The 24444-nt window shown below is 38.5% G+C and overlaps 1 protein-coding gene across 1 annotated transcript in view; it reads right to left on the bottom strand.

The window, feature by feature from the left end:
* Positions 1-24444, bottom strand: part of BBOX1 (gamma-butyrobetaine hydroxylase 1) — a 60472-nt gene that overhangs the window by 15201 nt on the left and 20827 nt on the right. The window contains exons 3-4 of the mRNA XM_070472967.1: positions 22298-22496; positions 4592-4697 (exon numbers count right to left, since the gene is read on the bottom strand). Of these exons, the coding sequence (XP_070329068.1) occupies positions 4592-4697; positions 22298-22496 (305 nt within the window). The remainder of the gene's footprint in view (positions 1-4591; positions 4698-22297; positions 22497-24444) is intronic.

Here is a 24444-nt window from a genome sequence, read left to right as displayed (position 1 = left end):
ATACCAGCATAAGTGGGAAAAATATCCATTTAGCTTGCCTAACTCTTAACTTGGCTAACTCTGAGGATTGCTAGGGCAAGTGTTGCCCATTAGAACTTTCTGTGATGATGGAAATGTTCTTCCATGAGCCCAATGTAGTCATCCCTAGTCCTGCATGTGTATTGTGCACATGAAATGTGGTTAGTTTGTCTGAGAAACTTAACTTTAAACTTTATTTAATCTTAATTAGTTTAAATTACAACTTAATCCTGGATGACTAGTGTCTTCTGTATTGGATAGTGCAGATCTAAAATACAAATCCTTTTTAAAAATTTAATTTTTTAAATTTAATTTTTATTTTATATTGGAGTATATTTAATTTTACAATGTTGTGTTAATTTCAGGCATACAGCTAAGTGACTCAATTACACATATACATATATCCATTCTTTTTCAGATTCTTTTCCCACATAGATTATTATAGAACATGATGAATGTTTACAGGTTTTTTTTTCCCCCCCAAAAGAATATTCTATCTATTTTACTCTCCCTCTGCCAGCAAGCCACTCCCTCTGTTGGAATGCCTGCCTCTAATCTGTGCCTGACTGATCTCAGAACTTCAGAAACTAGTTCACTTCTTCCCCGAACAGCCCCCATTCGGCATGACCCAGGCAGCATTTGGTATCTGTGTTTATTGAGGAAGCTCTTGCCCTGGTGCCGATTCTGCTTTTTGGGGACAGAATCTCCTCTGGCCCATCCCTTTGTAAACTGTGAGCTCCTGGAGGGCGGAAACAATATCCCCTACCCCGCTTTGACTCTTACAGAGTGCCTCATCTGTAACAGCTATACAATGAACGTGTGTTCAAAACAAACTGAATGTGTCCGTCCGAAGAGGCCACAAGTGACTTCTCCCAACGTGTGGCTGTGGGAAATCCTGCCTCCTTCCAAAACCATGCAGAAGTTCTATTTAAAATCTAATATACACTTGGTCTTAAACTATGGTGTTGAGCTGGGGGAGAAGGAGGAGACAGAGGATGAGATGGTTGGATGGCAACATCTACTCGATGGATATGAGTTTGAGCAAACTCCGGGAGATAGTGAAGGCCAGGGAAGCCTGGTGTGGGGGCAGTCCCTGGGGTCCCAAAGAGTCAAACAGGATGGAGTGACTGAACAACAAATGCTTATTTATTCATTCCCTACAACAGTCCTTAGAATTTGATAGTTTCATTGCCATTCTGTAGAGGAAGAAACTGGAACTCAGGTGTAAAAACTGGCCAGCTGGTAAGAACTCTGCTAATATATGGCAAAACTAGTGTTCAACCTTGGCCTTTGTGCTTCAAATCCTCAGACAGCAAGTTCCTTTCCTGTGAAGGGAGAAGTCCCTTTATAGTACAGTTAGTAATTCAGTATTGTGTGGTGTGTGTGTTGTGTTTGTAAACTTAAACTTCTATTTTTAGATTGATGACACCTCATTTTCAGCTATTATGAGAGAACTGACCTAAATGAATAATTAATCATCCTTAAATTGATGTCTTCTTTTTGATCTTGAAAATATGTGCATCAACTGACCAAGTCATTATAGAAAATCATCTCATTGCCAAGGCAATGAGGGGTGAAGCAGCATGATTAAAAAGAATATGAAATGGAAATATCAACCTCAAGTTTCTCAAACTCCAAGAAGGCAAAGCAATAACATAACTTGGTCTGTGGTAGAGTCTGTGTTCTTCAAATCCTTTTTAGACTCTGCCATAAAGAAGTCACAGAATATTTCAAATGTAAATCTCTAAAACAAAGGTCAACTGATGTCTTTTACATATGGCAAGGCCAACTAATAATCTTCTTTTGTATATGTACATTTTAATGCAATCCTATGAAAGAAAAAAGATGAAGGACCCAAACAACACTTTCATTGCACATTCAAAAGGTAAATATATGCCTGGGGTGTATAAAGCCCAATTTGATGTCATGTAAGTCATTCAGAACCAAAAATATTTTCTTTTTAAATGTTACTTTATGGCAGCATGTGACTTTTGGCCCAGAGACAGTGAATGAAACAACATCTGTGTTTCATTAAAGATATGTCTCCTTATCCTGCCCCATATGATTGAAATTGATTAAACTGAACTCTCAACAGGTAACTCACTATCCAGATCATTTCATCTGTACTGAAAAGAATATTGATTTATTCTATTTGTTATAAAAGAACTCAAACTTTGGTTCAGAAACCTTTGAATAATTCCAAGTGGAAACAATAGCACAAGCAGGTACCTGAATTTCAATCATTATTTTACCAGAATCTAAACATTTCAGGAATCATTTTTTATTTAAAAAATATATCAGTTTATTTAGATTTGGACCTTTCACTTGCTGGTAAGGATTGGTACAACTTTGTGGCATTTTAAACTTCTTTTTAGCATATTCATTAAGTCTCTATTACATCTAAGGTATTGGGCTAAGTTTTGAAATAACATGGAAGTAAAAGATTCAATTCCTGTATTTCATGTATTTGTAATGTATGACAATGTCTATAAATAGTCAGCATGTTACAGAAATTATGGTAATTAGAAAGTCCAACTCAGGATCCCTATGATGTGGTTAACAATTTTGATGGAGGCCTTGTTTCAAGTTCGAGTTCTCTATAACTCACCCTGTGAAAGTATTTAACCATGCTGGGTACCTTCATTTAACATAAAAAGACATGATTGTTTCTGTTTAACTTGAAGGAATGCTAAGAGGCATCAAATAAAGCAATATAAGTAAAAATGCTTTGAAAGAATATAAAATACAGAAAGTGTAATATAAAATACTATGAAAATGTCAAACTTTATACTTCAGGAATGTTTATGAAGTCACTTGATCACTTTTCTGTAGGCTTTCAATTTTAACCCTGAAACAAAACATAAATTCATAAAAAATCAGGTAATTTAAAAATTCAAATAGAATCTAGTTTTCTAGTCTAATTTTAAGAACTTTATTCCCTTTGACTGCTTCAACTTGTCTTTGGCAAATGAACTGAGATGATTAGTTTGGGTTTTAACCCCAGGGTTTTAGAAAATTTGTGGGCCACATTTAAAACAAATCATATTGTGTGTCTTCCCTTCAACCCATTCCTGAAAAGGTGACTATTGAGGGTCATTCCACTGTCGCATTTAGTTCCAAGAAATCATGTGGTATTTTACAATCAGCAAAGTAATTTAAAACAGGTGAAGTAAAATACTAGCCTAGCTTAGTTAATACTGATGACGACAATGGGTAACAAAGGCATGAAGACAGTGTGTCCAGTTAATATGATGAAAAACACAGATGAATTTTGATTTTCCCCCATTTCACCTTCGTTAGCTAGAGAATTACCCCAAATTTCCACTTTCCTTATCTTTGAAGATACAAATTTCTGTGGGGCTATTTTCTTTAGTTGCATTTAGCTCTAAAAATAGGAACAAAATCTCTTTTCAAAGATAGTTTTCTGACCATTAATTTCTTGGTTTAGCAAAATGATGCTTTTGTAAAAATGCAGCTGTTTAGTAAGATGGTAATGTTGTAACAAGGTAATAGACGGGGAGGCTTCGAGAAAATCTGGAGGATCTGTGCTCCGTGGTGAACATCTCCCTCCTTGATGAAGAATCGGACAGATGGGACAGTAGATGGTTTCCCAAAACAACCAAAGTTATTCTGCTTCTTGCATTCACACCCCTTTGTGGTATGTATTTGCAGCCTCTCCCACAAAAGGTGGCCTCTACTTCTTCAGCCCTTGCTGCTGCTGCTGCTAAGTCACATCAGTTGTGTCCGACTCTGTGCGACCATATTCCTAGGATTCTCCACCCCTTGAGTCTAGGCTAAAACCTTCGACCAAAAAAGCATGAAAATGTGGCAGAGATGGACACTGTGCTGATTGCTAGCCTAGGTCTCAAGAGGCCTTGTATGTTTCAGCATGCTCTCTGGAGACCCTGCTACCTGCTATATGCATAAGCATGGGCCACCCGGGGTGCGGGTGGGGGGAGATGATAGATCAGATGGGGCAGGGACAAGTCATCTCGGCCACCACCTAGGTCAACCAGTCCCTTGCAGACTCAGCAGCTGCAGAACTACTCAACTGAATATAGCCGAAATTGTGAAAACATAAGTCAATGACTGCGCTTTTAAGCTGGTAAGTTATGGAGTGGTTTTGTTTGTTCATTTGTTGTTGCTGTTTTTTACTGCAATAGTTAACTGATAGGAATGGTAGCCATGTGACTTTGTGGGAAAAACTCTACATTGTGTCCCCTGGTTTTATTTTCTTTTTCAACTCTCCAGGGAATGTTAAATGTTCAAAAAGAGCTCAAGATATACTGCTGTGGTAAAATGTCTCTGCAAAGTAGTAAGTGCCAGTAGTTATTTCCAGGGAGAAATGAAGAAATGTAAAAAAAAAAAAAATACATGGAAATCTCCTATCCCTTGTGAATGTGAGGCTGTTAAAGATTTAGGTACAGAGATTTTGTAAGCTTGGATTGTGTTTGGAGAAAGATCTACATTAAGACAAATTAGCTAGTGAAACATACAGTTTTCTAAGCTCAAAATACAGGAGAATATTGGTCCTTGGCCTGCCTTGTGGAAAACATGTTGAGGCTCACCTTACCCCAGGTGGATGATGGAGGGCTGGATAATCAGTATGAAAGCTTAGCTTCCCAGTTGTGTAAGCCACATTGTTTGCATCGATTTTGTCTTGAACTTGCCAAGTATGTCTGTAAAATACAAGAAACATATGTTTAAATAGTCTGTCACTAAGCCAGAGGAAATGTGTTAGAATGAACTTGAGACACGGGAGAAATGGAAACTTCATCTTATGAAATAATTACCATAATGACTATGAGCCAGGAAAAGAGTCTGACCTTTCTTTGTCCAAAGTAGCCTTCTCAGAATCAGCTTCTCCTCATTTCACTTCTCCTCTCCAAAAAAAGAGTGCAGAGTTTATGAAGAGGTGTATATGAGATTGTGGGCTTCCCAGGTGGTTCAGTGGTAAAGAATCCTCCTGCCAAATGCAGGAGACATAGAAGACCTGGGTTCGATCCCCGGGTCAGGAAGAGCCTCTGGAGGAGGAAATGACAACCTCCTCCAGTATTCTTGCCTGGAAAATTCCAAGGACAGAGGAGCCTGGTGGGCTACTGTCCATGGGGTCACAAAGAGTTGGACATGACTGAATGACTGAGCATGCACGTGTGCATATGGGATTGTAGGTTATGTTTTTAATAACTTAATGCATTTTAAAAATGAATTATTGAGGCAAAATTTACAGAATATGAAATGGCCATTTTAAAATGAAAACTTTATTGGCATTCAGTGGCATTCAGAACATTTACAATGCTGGTAACAAATGCCTCTGTTTATATAGTTTCAAAACATTTCCATCACTCCAAACTAAAACCTGCTACTCATTATGTAGTTTTTTTCCACTCTGTCCTCTTCTCAGTCTCTGGCAAATGCCCATCTGCTTTCTATCTCTATGAATTTAAGTACTTTTGTATATCTAATATAAATAGAATCATACATGTGACTCATGTGCCTGGATTCTTTCACTTAACATAATACTTTTGAGATTCATCTGTGTTGTAGCAGGTATCAGCACTTCATTCTTTTTTATGCCTGAATAGTGTTCTATTGTATGGATATATCACAATGTGTTTATTCATTCATTATTTGATGGACATTTGTGCTGCTGCTACTTTTTGGTTATTGTGAATAGTCCTGGTATGAATATGTGGATTTTCATATACATGCATTTATTTGAATAACTATTCTCAATTTGTGGAGGGGTGATATGAAGGTGTAGAATTATGGGGTTATATCATAATTCTATCTTTAAGTTTTTGAGTAACCATCAAATTGTTTTCCACAGCAGCTGAACCATTTTACATTGTCACTGGCAATGTGTGAGGGTTCCAGTGTCTCCACATCCTCACTGTACTTGTTTTCTGTTTCTTTTTTTTTTTTTGATTATTATAACTATCTTAGTGTGTGAAGTGGTAGCTCATTGTTTTGCTTTGTAATATCCTTATGGCTAATGATGTTGAGCAACTTTTCCTTGGAAGATGGTAACACTGGGTAAATGGAAGGAAGCTGTGTCTCAAAATAAACCAAAGTTGGTCACTATATACACATGCCATTTTATTGTTGTTACAATGTCCACTTATTGTATTATGTTCATGAGTGAGTGAGTGAAAGTTGATCAGTCATGTCTGACTCTTTGAGACCCCATGGACTATAGTGTCCATGGAATTCTCCAGACCAGACTACTGGAGTGGGTAACTGTTCCCTTTTCCAGGGGATCTTCCCAACCCAGGGATTGAACCCAGGTCTCCTGCATTGCACGTGGGTTCTTAACCAGCTGCGCCACCAGGGAAGCCCTTATGTTTATAGTCGCCAAATCATTTCCAATAACTATTTATTGAGCAAATCTATTCGATTCCAGGTATTGTTTTAGCATTAGAAATATAGTTGGGAACAAAAAGGACAAACAAGGAAGTACCAAATCTAATATCAGATAGAGATAAGCGCTATAAAGAAAATAAAGCAAGCTAAGGAGACAAAGATTGGGGCCAGAAGAATGTCACGGTAGAAATGATGCTTTGGGAAGTACTCTAGAAAGAGCTGAAAATTTTCATTGAGGCCTGAATTAAATAAGGCAAGGAGAATGTGAATTTCTGAGAGAGGTATTTGAGGCAAGGAAATGTGAAATGAAAAGGTTGGGCTTCTTCCCCATTCTCTGAGATTGAGGATTAAATTTAGCTATTTTGGTCTGTTTTTTTTTTCTCTCATTTAAATCTAGGGTGGAAAGCCTGGTGTATCTTTCATTAAAGATTAAAGAGCCATCTACATGTGGCCATGAACTGGAAAGAGACCTAGTGAAAGGAGAAGTGGGTATATATAGCCTGCTGCAGCTCATTTCAAGTATGAGTCAGGCAATCCATTATATCGTCATGACTATAGCCAAGAAATACATGTTCTCTATGAAGTTCATGTCATTCCATGGCCCATATATAATACAGATTCAGACTATTGTCAACATCAGCATTCCAAGAATAACCAACATGTAGGAAGGGATTTAAGGATACAAAAAAAATAATTGTATCAAGTTGTAAAAGACATAAGGTCGTCTAAGAAGATGATGTTGTTGACCCAGTCAAGAGGAAATGATTTTATTTAGATTTTCTCCCCTAGAGTGATGATGGTTTTGCATTGATCCATCTACATTCTCTTTCCTGATTGCTCCTATGATCAACGGTAGAGGAACCAAGTTTTTCTGTGGCCAGAGCTGGCTGAGATTCAAGGTGTGAACTTCAGCCAGGGAACAGATCTTTTCTTTGACACTAACTGGCTTCCACAGAGATGAGGCTTGTGACTTGGCCTCTTCAGAGCACTTCTCCAGCCCCCTGAGCTAACTGGCAGGGGATAATAAACATTTTTTAGCCCTTAGGTGTCTTAAGCACGGTATGGGATGTATAGCCTAAAAGTCTGCACTCACACATAATGATAAATCCCAGGAAAGGAGTTTGCCAGTCCCAAGCATAAAACATTCTCTTAATAGTTATAGCATAAGTCTGGAAAAATCTTAGAAATGTCATTTGATCTACCTTTCTACCTCCTTACAGAGATGAATCATTCCAGGAAGGCTGCTGCTGACTGTCTACGACGCTAAGCTTTCACTTATCCTTTTCAAATCCAAGTCTCCAATAAAGCACAGTAGAAATAAATGCAAGCATGACCAATTGGCCTATGTAGAAAGCAGTTTTTAAAAGCCCACTTGTGGGCCTTAATGAGATTAGGGTGTACCTATAAAAGCACCTCGCATTAGTGACATATTCTTCGGATTCTAAGTAAGGAAACAACTAAAGCAGATTATCAGGAGTTATCATGCAATAGAAGTGAAGGACCAGATTGTTCTAAAGCTGGGGAAGCAGGCTCAGTGTAGCATCTAGATCCAGTGGTATAGACTTGGTTGGCATTGCCCTCGGGCAGGTAATTGTCACTGAACAAATAATAATGTTTTTTGCCAGAGACTACATTAACTATACCTGTGTATTTTCACTGAGCTGCTTATGTCATTCTAAACATTTGTTAATAATTAGAACTTTCCCTTACATTTTTTCATCTATTCAAGAGTTTGTAAAAAGCTTCTGTACATTAAAGTCATGATTTTAAGACAGTATTTCATGAAATTGGTTTGAGTGCTAATTTACTAGATTTACCCTAATTTAAATGACCATTCATAGATACCATGGTATTTCATAATATTAATAGTGTTTTGTGATGAATTTGAATCCTTCAATATGTATGGAATACTGAAATTTTGCTTTTGGTAGATTTTTTTTCTTTATACCCTTGGTGATGAATTTATACTCTTTTGGTTAGTGGTTCATACTTGGAAAATCAAGCTGAGTTCATTTGTAATGTTTTTCTTTTTTGAAGTAGTACTTATATGAAGGGATGTTCTAAACCTGCCTAAATTTATTGTCCCTAGCAACTACAACCTCTAATACAGCAAGTTCCTCTGGTCAGGTTAAGAAAGAATGTCCTTTTTGGAACATCATTATATATCCCATTGGGTCAAAAATATAATGGTCATGTATTTTTTTGTTTTTTAATTTTTAACATGGAAAATGCTCTTCTAGTTAAAACAAACTGAAAAGTTGTATAGTTAACCATCCAAAGAACATTCTATTGCTTATTGTTTCTAACTATATTTGTGACATTTCCACATGTGAATTCCTGGATATAGTCACTCATTAGACCTCCAGTTACTTATATTTCCAGTAATATTTATTAGGCACATACTAGTGGCCAGGAACTGAGGATATAGAATTGAATAGACTTGGTACTTGCACCTCATGAAACTGATAGTCTGTGGGGAAGACAAATTAGTGTGATTTATCTTCCAGAGTTAACTTACAGGATGTTATGAGAGTAAAGAAATGACCATCAAGTAGAGACATGAAGATTGGGTAGGATTTACCTAGAAGCATAAGGGTCATCTATGAACAAAGCTAGTGAAGGTGATGGAATTCCAGCTGAGCTATTTAAAATCCTAAAAGATGATGCTGTGAAAGTGCTGCACTCAATATGCCAGCAAATTTGGAAAGCTCAGCAGTGGCCACAGGACTGGAAAAGGTCAGTTTTCATTCCAATACCAAAGAAAGGCAATCCCAAAGAATGCTCAAACTACTGCATAATTGCATTCATCTCATACTAGCAAAGTAATGCTCAAAATTCTCCAAGCCAGGCTTCAACAGTATGTGAACCATGAACTTCCAGATATTCAAGCTGGGTTTTAGAAAAGGCAGAGGAACCAGAGATCAAATTGCCAGCATTTGCTGGATCATCAGAAAAGCAAGAGAGTTCTAAAAAAACATCTATTTCTGCTTTATTGACTATGCCAAAGCCTTTGACTGTGTGGATCACAATAAACTGTGGAAAATTCTGAAAGAGATGGGAATACCAGAGCATCTAACCTGCCTCTTGAGAAATCTGTATGTAGGACAGGAAGCAACAGAACTGGTCATGGAACAACAGACTGGTTCCAAATAGGAAAAGGAGTATGTCAAGGCTGTATATTGTCACCATGCTTATTTAACTTATATGCAGAGTGCATCATGAGAAATGCTGGGTTGGATGAAGCACAAATTGGAATCAAGATTGCTAGGAGAAATATCAATAACCTCAGATATGCAGATGACACCACCCTTATGGCAGAAAGTGAAGAAGAACTAAAGGACCTCTTGATGAAAGTGAAGGAGAAGAGACAAAATGTTGGCTTAAAGCTCAACATTCAGAAAACTAAGATCATGGCATTTGGTCCCATCACTTCATGGCAAGTAGATGGAGAAACAGTGGAAAGAGTGGCTGACTTTATATTTTTGGGTTCCAAAATCACTGCAGATGGTGGCTGCATCCATGAAATAAAAAGATGCTTACTCCTTGGAAGGAAAGTTATGACCAACCTAGACAGCATATTAAAATCAAAGACATTACTTTCCCAACAAAAGCCCATCTTGTCAAGGCTATGGTTTTTCCAGTAGTCATGTATGGATGTGAGAGTTGGACTCTAAAGAAAGCTGAGTGCCGAAGAATTGATACTTTTGAACTGTGGTGTTGGTGAAGACTCTTGAGAGTCCCTTGGACTGCAAGGAGATCCAAACAGTCCATCCTAAAGGAAATCAGTCCTGAACGTTCATTGGAAGGACTGATGTTGAAGCTGAAACTCCAATACTTTGGCCACCTGATGCGAAGAGCTGACTCATTTGAAAAGCCCCTGATGCTGGGAAAGATTGAAGACAAGAGGAGAAGGGGATGAAAGAGGATGAGATGGTTGGATGGCATCACCAACTTAATGGAGATGAGTTTGGGTAGGCTCCGGGAGTTGGTGATGGACAGGGAGGCCTGGAGTGCTGCAGTCTATGGGGTTGCAAAGAGTCGGACATGACTGAGTGACTGAACTGAACTGAACTGATAAGGGTCATCACAGCCAGAAAAAAATAGCTTATGAGAAGGCCCAGTAGAGGGAGAGAATATGGTCTATCAGAGGATGAGAAAGAGGATGTCAACTGGGCTAGACCAAGAGGATTTGCTCCTTGGCTTCCCTTCATATTTCTGATTCCCTTATAGCCCTGCAAAGTCTTACAAAAAAATCTCATTCTATTAGGGTATAGAGATGGACCCTCCAAAGCCATAATACACGGTATCACCAATTATGTAGGAGGAAGCAGAGAGAAGGAACTAGATATCTGATGGATCTGGAAAATTTCCAAGTCACAAACATATTCAGTGGAAAGTGCAGTAGGGCAATTTGAGAATGACAATTAAGTCTGAGAAAGAATTTTCACATTCCAGCATGGCTGAATACAAGAGGTCTGTGGTAAGGAGTTGGAATAGTCTGGGTCCCATAAACTCTAAAAACTTACCAAACTCCCTTCTTCGATAAAGCTCCCTTCTGAGAAAAAGACCCTAAATGAATATTACAGGGACAAAGGAAAAAGATCTGGATGAAAGGAAAGGAGAAGGACTGGGAGAAGGAGAAGAAGAATATTATCAGCCATCATTGTGAAATCTGACATAAACAATAAATTACAGAAATTTTCTGAATCACATCCCCTTTTAACCATTAAGAAAACAATTTTTTTTTATAAAAATGAACAACATAGAGATGATTAAGGTTTAGTTTCATATTTGTTTTTTAAAGGGAAAGAATAAATCAAAATAACATACCCACAGACAATATGTACCAGAAGAATATGACCCCAAAAGATGAGCATAAAATATTATAATTATCCCTATTTCTAGTTTGTTTTCTACATATAGTTACTTCTAATTAATCCAGAAAACTTTGGTACACTACATGGAAGAATAACTTGCATAAGAATTATAAACTAAAAATGGGGTGATATACTCAGAAAAGAAAAAAATTAAAAATTGTTTTAAAAATGAAGGCTAAATTAGAAGAAATGCAAGATCAAATAAGCACAACAAATAATGCCTTTAGATAGCTAGGGGATGAAAAGGAGAAGAATTTAAATGTCAGAAAAAGGGAAGAGATAAGTATTGGAGAGAAAGTAACAAATTAAGAGGATAGGCAAAGAAGATTAATATGTACATAATAGATGTCTTCAAAAGAAGAAACCCAAATTAAAAGACAGCAAGTTCTAAAAATGACAATTTAAAAAATTCTTAAAATTAAAAAAAATTATATTTGACACTTTAAGTTGAAAGCTCAGTCCAAACACTCTCTGAAAAAGTTGCCTCAGAGCAACCAACACCAAGACATAGTCTGTAAAATCAATACTCTTGAAAGAAAAAATCTGAGGGGATCTAGGTAGAAATACCAAATTACTTATAAGGAAAAGAAATTACTAATAAAATCATATGGACATGTTAGAGATGCTATAAGTCAAGAATTTGATATTTAGCCAAGCTGATTTTCAAGTATAAAGTTCTTAAGCTGCTTTCAACATGCAAGAATTCAAAGAATATTGTTCCCATGAGTTCTTCCAGGGAAATTTACAAGAGAATGGGCTTCAGGCAACTAAAGTGAATAGAAATACATTGACATAGCACTGGTGCTGATGAACAAATTTATATTTACAAATAGAATCAATTGATAGGTAAGGAAAAAAGACATCAAAACTAAAAAGTTGGGAAACCAAACTTTAGTGATAAGGGAGTCACACTGGGGTGATCATACTTTAAACCAGAAAAATATGTAAGTAAATATGGTAGTGAATACCTTAAAATTCAAGGGAGCTATTACATGGGGGAGAAAAGGAAGTTTTGTGATTGGTTAGGACTTGTGGGTGGGTTGTAGAGTGGCTGGCGGTGTTCTATTTCTTGACCTGGATGGTATTTAAGAGTGTTTGCCTTAATAATTTGTTAAAATATACATTTGTTTTATGTGATTTTTCTCTATCCATATTATATTCTACCCTGAGAAGTATTTTTTTATAATCTATTTTTAAAGGTTAATAATACTCTCAGCAATCAAGTTGAAGATGGGCTTCCTAGGTGGCTTAGTGGTAAAGAATCTGCCTGGCAATGAATGAGATGAGGGTTCGATCCCTGGGTCGGGAAGATCTGTGGAGGAGGAAATGGCAACCCACTCCCATATTCTTGCCTGAAAAAAAGCCCATGGACAGAGGAGCCTGGCAGGCTGCAGTCAATGGGGTCATGAAGAATCGGACGTGCCTGAGGACCAAACACATAAATGATAGGAAGATGACAACTACCTTTAAAAACATAAACAGTTATAGCAGTTTGCTCCAAAGTTCAAAAGGTCTTCATTATGAAAAACTTAATTGCAGTCCATTGCAAAAAAGTCTATCAGAATTCCATATTAAGCATATTTAATGGTTTTTTTTGAGGGATTGGGGGGAGGAAAACTGCTTAATTTATTTCACCAGAGCAAGAACTGGATGATAGTTTAATTAATAATGTGAAAGATTAAAATATAAACTTCATCTTTTCTTGTAACAAGTTATCTGATTCTTTGTCAACTGTCATTTTCCCTTTGCATAAACAGTTGGCTATAATTTGAGCTTAATAGAGGAGAAGGGAATGAATATTGATGCTGTCATTATGGTTTAGTTTGAGGACTTTCCACATAAGCCTGTCAAATTACTTCCCTGCCTCTGGGCTTGCAACATGAGTAGAAGCCACATTTGATAGTCAACGATTATTATGGCACCAGAAACTATGAGAAAATGTTAATAGCAACAAACCACCACAGGGGCATGGTGTTCAGGCAAGACTGCAGACTGCCGAGTCAAGCAAACCTGAGTTAGTAACTGATCCGCTTCAGTTTCCTGACCTTTAAAATGGGGATAACGATTCTTATCAGAAGTGTCAAGATTCAAGTCATGGCGTAAAGCATGCAGTTCAATACTTAGCACATAAAAGGTGCTTAATGGAAAATGATTTTCTCGCATCCCAGTAACAGCAGCTGCCGGTCTTGACACCATAGAGTATTACCGAGGAGGTAACGGGGATCGGAGGGCTTGTGGAGAAGCAGCCGCTTTATTAGAGTAGCTTATAAATTTCCTCAAGTGATTTCTAGAGGAGCATGAGACACAGAAATTATTTTTCCTTTCATTCATGAGATGACCTCATACTCAAGTGGTTTTGTTGGCATTAACTGCAAAACCTAATATTACAGAAGGAACTCCAGGGACTCACTCTTGGCTGATAACACAAACTGGGATTCACAGTGGCTGAAAGAACATAGCATGCTATCCTGCTTAGGAAACCCTAATACTCAGAAGAGTACACATTTTAAATACCCTCCCTCCCATCCTTAAATACTGTGCTAAATTTAAAACAACTCACTAAGAAATCTCAGTGCAAATTTTTCACAAACTAGGATGAAATTACAACTCAATTCAGAACTCAGACAAGTTTTCTTTGTTTTCTTCTCAAGTCTGAATTGCTTCTAGATTGGTCTTTTCTAACTCAGAAGCCATTTTTATTCAAGAAGGGTTGTGTGGTTTTCTGAAGCAACTGCTTGGCTAGAAACTTCAGCAAAATGGGTAAACTTGTTTTTCCTTTCCCTGTTCAGTCCCCACACTTTAGAAATGTTTTCTAGTAACATGTACATCAAGCAAGTAGTTGTTTCAAAGTCAGATTTGGAGGAAGTACTAATGGTAGGAGTAATTTCTAAGGGGCCAGATGCCAAAGAATATAATATTTTCACTCATACATCCTCAATCGCTAAACAAATTAATGTGTGAAATGCTGCTGGGCTGGCTTACAGAAATGCTAGCAGAAATCCAGTGAATGCTGGATGGGAGATATACTTGTTTTCCCCAGAGGCCATTTCAATATTGCTAATTCTTAACTGGCCTGGCTGGTGTGTTTGACAAACAGCCCAATAGAAACATTTGCTGTTTGATATTTTTTTGATTCATCTGATGAAGACTGCATGCAAGGCTCTCATGCAGATGCAAATGTCAACAGTAATAGTAGCATTTTACATTTTTTCCAGCAACTTTTCATCCAAAGGCCTGGAAGAGCCTGATAGGTATTAAAACACTCCCTTAGAAAAGAGAAACAAGTTCTCACTAGAAGAGAATGATAGAACTCTGGGAAATTACATAAGTTTAGACCAGCTTCTCACCTACAAATAGGCAGTCGTGAAGCCATGATTAAGCTCTGTTTCCTTATTGGTCCTGTGGGCAGCTCTCTGGGCAGTAAGGCAATACAGATGGTCTGGGGTATTCAGTCCTTAATTCTTTCCTAAACTTTTTGAAATGAAGTGTTTCAAATATTTATATTTTTCCACTATAATTTGTGATCTTATAAGTTTTATTCAATATTTATATCACTTTCATGCTTGTCTCCACAAGATAAAATTTGGTTACCACTAAAATCTAGAAATTTCTTTTCTCTCATCTCTTTCTTACCATCTTTATCTTACTCCTGATGTTACTGTTCCAGAAAAACATATTACTATTCTTATTAGTCTAATCCTTGTTGCATGTGTTACTGCATCTTGCTTGTGCTAGAAAATAAGATTAGGAAGAAGAAAGAACTGAACTTCTGAGCTCTGATCTGGAAAGAAATCTTGCTAGCTAAGGTTGAAATTTGTGTTCTCTTCTGCCTGACTTTCTGGTGAGTTGTTCGTGAGGTTAATTTTCTAACTGAGGACTGATAAATGTTGATAATGCTAAAAAAGAATTTTTGATGTCTTGATCAAATGGAATTCCTTAACATCATAGCTTATATTCCCTTTCATTAACATTTCCTGAGAGATAAATGTGTGTGAGGCACCAAGCTAGTTCTAAAGAAAAATGATGGCCTGATCAGGCCACCATTCCTACCTGCAAGTTCAATATGACAGTAGCAATGGCAATGAGATAAACTTATTGTCAAAGGTTGTCTTGGCTAGTAGTAACAGCAAGATAACTAGTTAACACACGATGCTAATGGTAAACACTTTAAAAAATATGATGTTTAATCCTCCTCCCCTATCCCATCTCTGTCACACACACACACATTAGCCGTCCAACTAATTAGAGAAGGAACTCTCAGGTTATGGTTTTGCCTTTTTAGGGAAGATCATCTGAGTTTCTCAGTGTTGTCATATATTTTACAGTTTCAAAAGACAATGACCAGCAAACATTACTACAGTCCAACAAGCAGTAGTGATATCTTACAACAGAATAGTTCACTTTTTTCTACACTATATGCATTATCTATAAAAATGGAATCTCTTACAGGAAACAGAAAAGTGCCTAACTAGATGCTATGAACATATGGGAGAGAGGAGCCTTTTCAACTTTCTTTTCTGGATAAGCCATTCAGGATGCAAAACTGGCTCCTAGAAAGTGGAATAAAATTCTTATTAATATTTGGTTTTCTTATAATGCCAAGGATTGAGCATCAGGTGCTGGTAGAGCTGAGGCTGGGAAAAGGGTTCTCTTCCCTAGAGTCCTAGAGGCTGCTGGGGCAAGGGAAGATGTAGTGTGAGTGGTGGTTAGAATAGAGGAAGAGAGAGGTGAGCAGGCCAAGCAAGAAGGGCATGAAAGACCAAACAGGAGCCAAAAACAGAGGAGGACTTGGAACAGGTTGTTTGTAGACAGGATTAAGGCAGGGAGATGGAAAAGTGAGGGAGGTGCACGCCAGAAAGAAGGTGAAGTAGGAAGGGGGAAAAGTAATCCTAGCAAATCGAGAAAAGAACTATGGTTGTAGTTGTTCCCTTGCCAGCTTCTTTGGTGGATAAAATGGCTTGCATATATGTTGAGTTAGCTTGTGGTGGGGAGAAGGAGCTGTATGAAATTATACAGTTGTAATTAAATATGTATGTATCAATATCACACCTATTTATACACTGGTAGCCTGTGTAAGTTTGAGGAGCCCTGGCTTCCTTCTCTCCAGTTGCCATATTAATAGCTGAATATCACCCCATCATCACCGTGCTTTCAGCAGACCAGGAGAGCACCACCCTTTAGCTCTGTGCTACCTTTTAACTACTGTTGGCATATATTGCCTGTCTTGTTCCCTCATTTGTAATGCCGAAAGTCAAGGACTCCTTGATAGTTTATTCCTTGGTCTTATGCGATATGTACGGTTCTATGTGCTTCCCTTGTGGCTCAGCTAGTAAAGAATTCACCTGCAATGTGGGAGACCTGGGTTCAATCCCTGGGTTGGGAAGATCCCCTGGAGAAGGGAAAGGCTACCCACTCCAGTACTCTGGCCTGGAGAATTCCATGGACCTGTATAGTCCATGGAGTCACAAAGAGTCGGACACAACTGAGCGACTTTCACTTACTGTTCTACATTATCTAGATGAAGTCAACTCAACTATTTGCATTCATCCACATACAAGAATTGGAGAAGGAAATGGCAACCCACTCCAGTATTCTTGCCTGGAGGACCCCATGGACAGAGGAGGCTGGCAAGGCTTTAGTTAGTCCATGGGGTCACAAGAGTTGGGCAGGACTGAGAGACTAAACCACCACCGCCACATACAAGAGTTGCTAAAGATAATTTTGCATAAGTAGAAACCCAAATCTGGCTCAGAACAAAATGCTGGCGTGGTGGTTTGCACATGGCAAAGTATTCAATTGTTGCATGGATGTGTAGGACAATACCACCAACCAAGACATTCTCTTTCACTGATTATACTTATTTTCAGATTTACTCTGTGGGATGCTTCCTTGAATGCTTTATTCTAACTTGACAGTGGCAGTGGAGTGTAATTTACAATGATTATTTCCCATTGGGTTAAATTATGTTATAAATTCAGATAATTTCTTCAATAAAGAAAAGATCCAGAAAGCTATTTTTGTTCCTTTGGAGGTGGGCGTCAGGGACATGGAATGAGGTTTTTGGCCTTACTTTGTAAAAACTATGTTGCTCCAAGTCAAACGTTTAAATCCTCCTGAAAATGTTATCTTTTTACACACTGCTCCGCATATATATATATATATTTGACAAAACTGATAATGGGAGTTTCTTTACCAAATCTTATTCTTTTCTCCCAGGAAAGATTTCATCATTAAGGCAATAAGGTTACTGAGCATTTCACATGGCTGCCTGAAAAAAATATCACCTAGATGATGCACAGTTAAAAAAATGACAAGTATCTGAGAAAATACACATCTGGAACATGATGTAAACTTTACCCTCAAAGCTATTGCCCTTTTGATTTAGGTGTATATAATTTTATATTATGAAATCCTCTAGTAATTATTGCATTCATCTACTGCTTTACAGTCCTTTTAAACCTAGGTGAGAATTTATTCAATAAATATTTATTCCTTGCCTACTATATACTAAGACTACATGAAGTTCTGGAATCTATTATTTTTATTTATCCAGCCAATCATATAAGAATGGAGATGACAGTCAGAACCCAAAATCAGATACTATAATTCTCAGTTTAGACCCATGCAATTCAAATTTTCTGAACTAGTAACTCTATTTGAAAGGAAAAGTACTAGGTGGGTATTAGTTTCCCAAGGCAAGCAAGTGTGAAGTAGCAAGCTATTATTGTTTTTGGCATGTGAGTAAGAGTAGAAACCAGGCTCCTTGAAAAGTCTACCCGGAAAGCAAAGTTTACCTTTAACATTCCCCATTTTCCTTTCTCTGTCCCACTTGTACTTTTGGCAGTCCCTTGTCTCCATTATTTATTGCCTTCATTTATGCTTTCCATTCACTCACCAACCAGTTATTTTTCAAACAAGACTAAGGCCAGTAGAGAAATAAAGATATGAAAGGGAGAGACCTTGTATAAGGCAGCTACTGATTATGTTATAAAGTTAAGTCACGTCCAGGCATTACCACAGTACCAAGAAGAACATGACAACTGCTGTTTAGTTACATAATTGTGAGAATTCAGAGGTTGTAAAGAACCCAAGCTCTATATCAACTGAGACCCGCCTTCTCTTGAACTACCCTTCCTCTCAACCAGAGGCTTAAGACCCTTGATGCAAATGATTATCACCTGCTGAGTTTTAAAATTCCTGCTACCCAGGCCAAATCCAAGTCTTGTTTTTTTAAAAAAAATCTCTGGAGATGGGACTCAGATTTTTTTTTTTTAATTGGCTATTTCACTGTGCAGCCTAGGTTGAGAAACATTGTCCTAAATCTCTCTCCTTTTTAAAAATCTCATGTTACCCTAACTTCAATATAGAAGAGGCAAATAACTTTAGGGAAAACATTCAGTTTTCTCATTCTGTTGACAACCCCCTTCCCAAAGCAAATAGGCAAACGAAATCTAAGCTGAAACAACAATAGCAGCAACAGCAAAGCTGTTTTCTGTAAGTTCTTCAAGTTGGGGATTAGAAATTACCAAAAATAAAAAACAAATAAAAGAGATTTTGGTTATCATTAGTGGAAGAAGAAGTAAGTTAGAAAGAAAGTCACGTCCTGGAGTGTGATATAGTTGGAGAGATATAGGGAAGAAAGCTGCTGAAAGGGAGATTTAGTAGGCAACCTACTTGGTCAGCAGCTTCCCAGGTGGCGCTAGTGGTAAAAAACCTGCCTGACAATGCAGGGGATATAATAGATGCAGGTTCGATCCCTGGGTTGGGAGTATCCCCTGGAGGAGGGCACAGTAACCCACTCCACTATTCTTGCCTGGAGAATTCCATGGACAGAGAAGCCTGGTGGGCTACAGTCCATAGGGGACTTGCATGGAGTCGGACACGACTTTGCACACACACAATTTGGTCAGATGCAACGATCTTGGACAAAGGAGGTAGAATAGTAGTAGGAAGTCTGATTTGTTGACAACAAACCTTTAGCATTTATTCCAGTAAATTGCTCAATATGAGATCAGTGGCTGAGTTATTAAGACTTTGACAAACAAAACAAAACACAAGTCATAAATCAGGACTAAGAATCTGACCCTTAGTGTGATGGATGGGGGTGGAAGTTAGGCAAGCATAACAGAGCCCCCAAATTTGGCCACTGTAATGAAATTATGCAATGTGTTGGCATCAATGCAAAAGTCTGGTGTCAGCAAGTAAAAATGAAGTAAAACAACATAGAAAAGATTGGTTTTGAAGTGGTCCGTTTACCTCCAGTGCCTGAAAGCATCTTTTCCATGTTCTACTTTCATATTTTATTGCTAGTGAGGTAGATTAGGAAGCCCAGGGCTTGAACAGACCCAGATTCTAGCTTTGGTTCCTTATTTACTATCTGTAGGACCTTGGGGGTATAGTTTAATTTTCTGGGCCCCAGCTTCCTCTTCAGTGAACTCAGAGATAACATCTATTTTAAAAAGCTGTGAAATATAAAGAACAAATAATACAGTCGAAGCTCTTAATAATTTCAAGACTCTTTCTCCTTTGTCTGTTTCAACTGCTGTTATCTCTAAAGTGAAGTCACTCTGTTGTGTCTGACTCTTTGTGACCCAATGGACTGTAGCCTGCCAGGCTCTGCCATCCATGAGATTTTCCAGGCAAGAATATTGGAGTGCAATTCCAGGAAAGAATATTTCCTTCTCTAGGGCATCTTCCCAACCCAGGGATAGAGCCTGGGTCTTCCACACTGTAGGCAAACTTTTTATCATCTGAAGGCGCCCGATCTCATCTGATCTCAGAAGCAAAGCAGGGTCAGACCTGGTTAATTATCTCTAAAGGCACCTTCAATTCTTGCAGATGTAGAGCAGATAAAAATTTTGTACAACAAGCTTGCTGATAGTAAAAGTAACTTCCTGGGGTAGGAATGGAGACTAGGTAATTCAAGCTTAAACATGATAGTCCTTCTGCCATGAATAAATTTGTTCAAATCACTGGGAACTGAATATTTTAAAAACTTTTTAGTTTGTTTTATTTTTGGCTGCTCTGGGTTTTCATTGCTGTTCATGGGTTTTTCTGTAGTTACAGTGAGCGGGGGCCACTCTTTGTTGTGATGCATGAGTTTCTCACAGCAGTGTCTTCTTTTGTTGTGGAGAACGGGCACTGGGGCACACAGGCTTCAGCAGATGAAGCACGTGGCTCCATGGTTTCAGTTCTAGAGAGCAGGCTCAGTAGCTGTGGCACATGGGCTTCGTTACTCCATGGCATGTGGGATCTTCCCAGGCCAGGGATCAAACCCGCGTCCCCTACATTGGCAGGCAGATTCTCATCCCCGTACCACCAGAGAAGTCTGATTGGAGATTTTTGACCTTCTGATTACCTGCAGATGAGGTCTTGCCCTCGATTAGCTGACCTAGGGGCAAAGTCAAAGACTGGCAGGGACTTGCAGGTCTGAGGCAGGAGTGGGGACAGAATGTGTGAAACTGGAGTGTGAGAATGTGTTCACTTCAGGATTCAGCCTTTTTTTTTTTTTTAATATCCTGCAGGTTATTGGCAAGCAGGGGGTTAAGCTCAGTTGTTGCTATATTTGATTTTTCAAGAAAAGTCAGACCCATATTTAATGTAAACTCTCCCAGTTTTTGATGGGAGATGACTAATTTCATTTTCTTTCAACATTATGTGGGCCAAACAAAACACATCTGAATACTGCCTGTGTGCTACCAGCCTGCGACCTTTGCCTTTTGGAGGTCCTTTTTGCTTTTAGTGCCCTCTACTCTGAGCCCAGGAATAAGTGTATTCATCTCAAATGACAGTCTTACCCTAATGAACACACCCACTTCCAGATAAGTGTTTCCCGTTGTTAGTGTTTTATTATCCATAATTAATGTTACCTTCCAGGCAATTCTTTTGCAAATGGCCTCTTGTTCCAAAGTTAAAATCTATTATAATATTTCCTGTTACTTGCTAAAGTGTGTAGACTTAATTTTCTGCTGGTTAGTTTTATCTAACACATCTGCTGGCTGGTTTCACTTCCTCAGGGCCCAACTTAATTTTGCACCAACTCTTGGGAGGTAAAACTTAATAAACTTTCACTTTTGTAAAGCTGAATATTTTAAAAACACGTTGCAGAAATAGTCTTCTACTTCACCTGTTATGGACTGAATAGTGTCCTCCCCAAATTCATATGATGAAGTGCTGACCTTCAATGTGACTATATTTGGAGTAAGAGCCTTTAAGGACGGATTAAGGTTAAATGAAATATTATTTTTTTGGACCAGGGATTGAATCCAGGCCCTCTAAAGTAAGAGTGTGGAGTCCTAATCACTGGACTGACAGGGAGCTCCAGGTTAAATGAAATCTCAAGGATGGAGCCCTAGTCCAATAGGACTGATGTCTTTATAAAAGGAAGAGATACCAAGAGTGCAGATACCCAAAGGAAAGGCCATATGAAGATACAGTGAGAAAGTGGCCAACTGCAAGTCAGGAGGTGAGTGTTCACCAAGAGCCACACCTGCCAATGTACATGTGTGCTCAGTCACTCAGTTGTGTCTGACTCTTTGTGACCCTGTGGAGTGTTAGCCCACCAGGCTCCCCTGTCCATGGGATTTCCCAGGCAAGAATACTAGAGTAGGTTGCCATTTCCTCCTCCAGGAGATCTTCCCAACCCAGAAATCAAACCCAAATCTGCTGCATCTCCTACACTGGAGGTAGATTTTTTACCATTGCATCACCTGGGAAGCCCATAGCTGCCAAGACCTTGATCTTGGACTTCGGCCTTCAGAACTGGGAGGAAATAAACTTCAGCTGTTTAAGCCACCCAGTCTGTGATATTCTGTTTTGGTAGCCTTAGCAAACGAATCTTCCACCTTTAACTACTGTATCTTTGGTGTCTGATGTCATTCCAGTCATGCTCAGAGAAATCCCACTTTTTAGACTCTCATCTTGCTTCCTGTTCAAAACAGTGTAGACATTTTTATATCATCAATCAAAAGAGTCCCCTGCCTGAAAAATATATCCAACTCTCTCTGTCATGGCAGAATACCAACTATTTGGTGACTCACCCATAAAATGTGAGATAAAGGAAACCAATCCTTTTCCCGAGTTTTAAAACTTCTCCTCGTTTGTCAGCTGCTCCTGTGAGTCGCACGATGCCAACCTTCTTTAGGCTGGAGAGCCACCTGTATGCGTGCTCATCGTCTTTTAAAACATCTTCGAAATCCAGAGTAGGCAGCTGGAACTCTGAGCCCCAGTACTGACACTCTGTGAGTTATGAAAAAGGAGAAACCAGTGTTAAAAACACTGTTTTAACATACAATGAAAACTTCAGAGAAGGAACTAGTTCATTGAAGCTGACCTTTGATCTATCACGGAACAGACTAAAGTTCAATCATATTAGAAATGCCCAAATTACCAGCTCTTCTTCCCTGGAGCTAGGCCAGTGTACTCAAGCTTTCTGCCTGCCACTGTGCAAAACCCATGACTGGTGTTCACTATAGCACTTTGTCAAGAGAATGTTTATCTTGTGGATGGTTCTTGATACTTATATCCTTAGGGCTTCTCTGTCTGGACATTGCTTAGAAATAGCCTTGAAATACTGTGCATTTTTAACAGCCAAGTTAAATTACTCAATTCCAAATAGAGAGAAAATGAGAATGATGTGTTAGAACAGCTTATGCCTATCCCTGGGGGTTGGTGGGGTGGGCGGTGTTTGTCATGGTAGGAACCGCCCCTCCTTTCTCTTATTTCAACTGATAAGAAGCTTTCTCTGGGGTCAACTTGTTCATGGGAGTCAGCAAAAGCTGACTGGAGAGGAAAAGATGGGCCATGTTGTTTTGCCAGAGCAGGCTGATTAAAGTGGTAACAATGAGATTAGAACAATTTGGAATATACTCATAATTTTTTTTGGGGGGTGGAGGGTGTAAAACACGTTGTTGGTCTTTCTTGATTCTATTAGCTACCCAATAATTTTTTGTTGGTTTATTTTTTCAATAAGCCTGATGGTGGTATTTGGTGGTAGTGGTTTAGTTGCTAAGTTGTATCTGACTCTGCGACCCCAAGGACTGTAGCCCACCAAGCTCTTCTGTCCATGGGATTTTTCAGGCAAGAATACTAGAGTAGGTTGCCATTTCCTTTTCAAAGGGATCTTCCTGACCCAGGGATTGAACCTGGGTCTCCTGCATTGTGGGCAGATTCTTTACCGACTTAGCCACCGGGCAGTAAGTCTTTAGGAACTCGTTGTCTATGGAAGATTTGGACATGGAAGGTAACCATTAAAACACAATATGTTGTAAAGTAACTATAACAAAAATTGATAAAAATAAATAAATAAGAGCAGTAAGATAGTGAAGATAAGCCACCTACAACAGTATGGATTAGACAGACTCATAGGTGACAAACCAAACAAAAGCACACAATTTGTTGGATGCTATAATTGCAGTACATTCAAGATACTGTGGAGATATCAGATCTTCTGATCCCTTATTAATGCTCCTTCTATGATGCCAGTTATTCTTTTAAACACATGAAGTTCCCCATGTCTGTCCCTCATGCCTCAGCTATTTCTTCTAAAATCAAACAGAGCTGGTTTTTATGGGCCCAGCATGCTTGCGCTGTACCACTGATTTATATGAAAGAAGTTCTATTCAAGAGCAGATCTGCTTGACTTTTGAATATTGGATTTTATGGTTTTTTGCTTTGCCACTCCTATTTGCCCTTTGCATTTACAGTCTCCAGATTGTAATATTTGATACCCATCATAAAGGCCTATGAAAAGAAAGTGAAACATGTCATAAATACTGCTTATTGGCCACCTGGATAGAAAAGTCATTTGGCTTCCCATAAAGAGAAAAGTTTCCTGGGCAACGTACCAGTGTTAAAGACAAAAATGATAAATCACTACCTCCTCTTTCCAAACCTTACACCTAAGTGGACTATACCTAGAATCTTAAAAAATATTGAAAACAACTTTAAGCTTATTGAGCCCCAAATGAAAACTGTAAGTCCACAGAACCTTAGAGGTAGATGAGATTTTCACATTGACTTTAGGATATCCCATCACTATGGGTTCTTATTATTGGATAGAAAGGTCAACTAAACTATGGCTGAGGAGTTCTCAGATCTTGGGCACTGTAATAATCTGGCTAAGGGCAAATTTTTCATTCCTGTATAGACTGCTAGATGGATTAGCTGTGGTCTACATGGTCATGTA

The sequence above is a fragment of the Odocoileus virginianus genome, chromosome 10 (assembly GCF_023699985.2).
Source record: "Odocoileus virginianus isolate 20LAN1187 ecotype Illinois chromosome 10, Ovbor_1.2, whole genome shotgun sequence".
NCBI classification, from domain to species: domain Eukaryota; kingdom Metazoa; phylum Chordata; class Mammalia; order Artiodactyla; family Cervidae; genus Odocoileus; species Odocoileus virginianus.
This window is presented reverse-complemented; position numbering and strand designations above follow the sequence as displayed.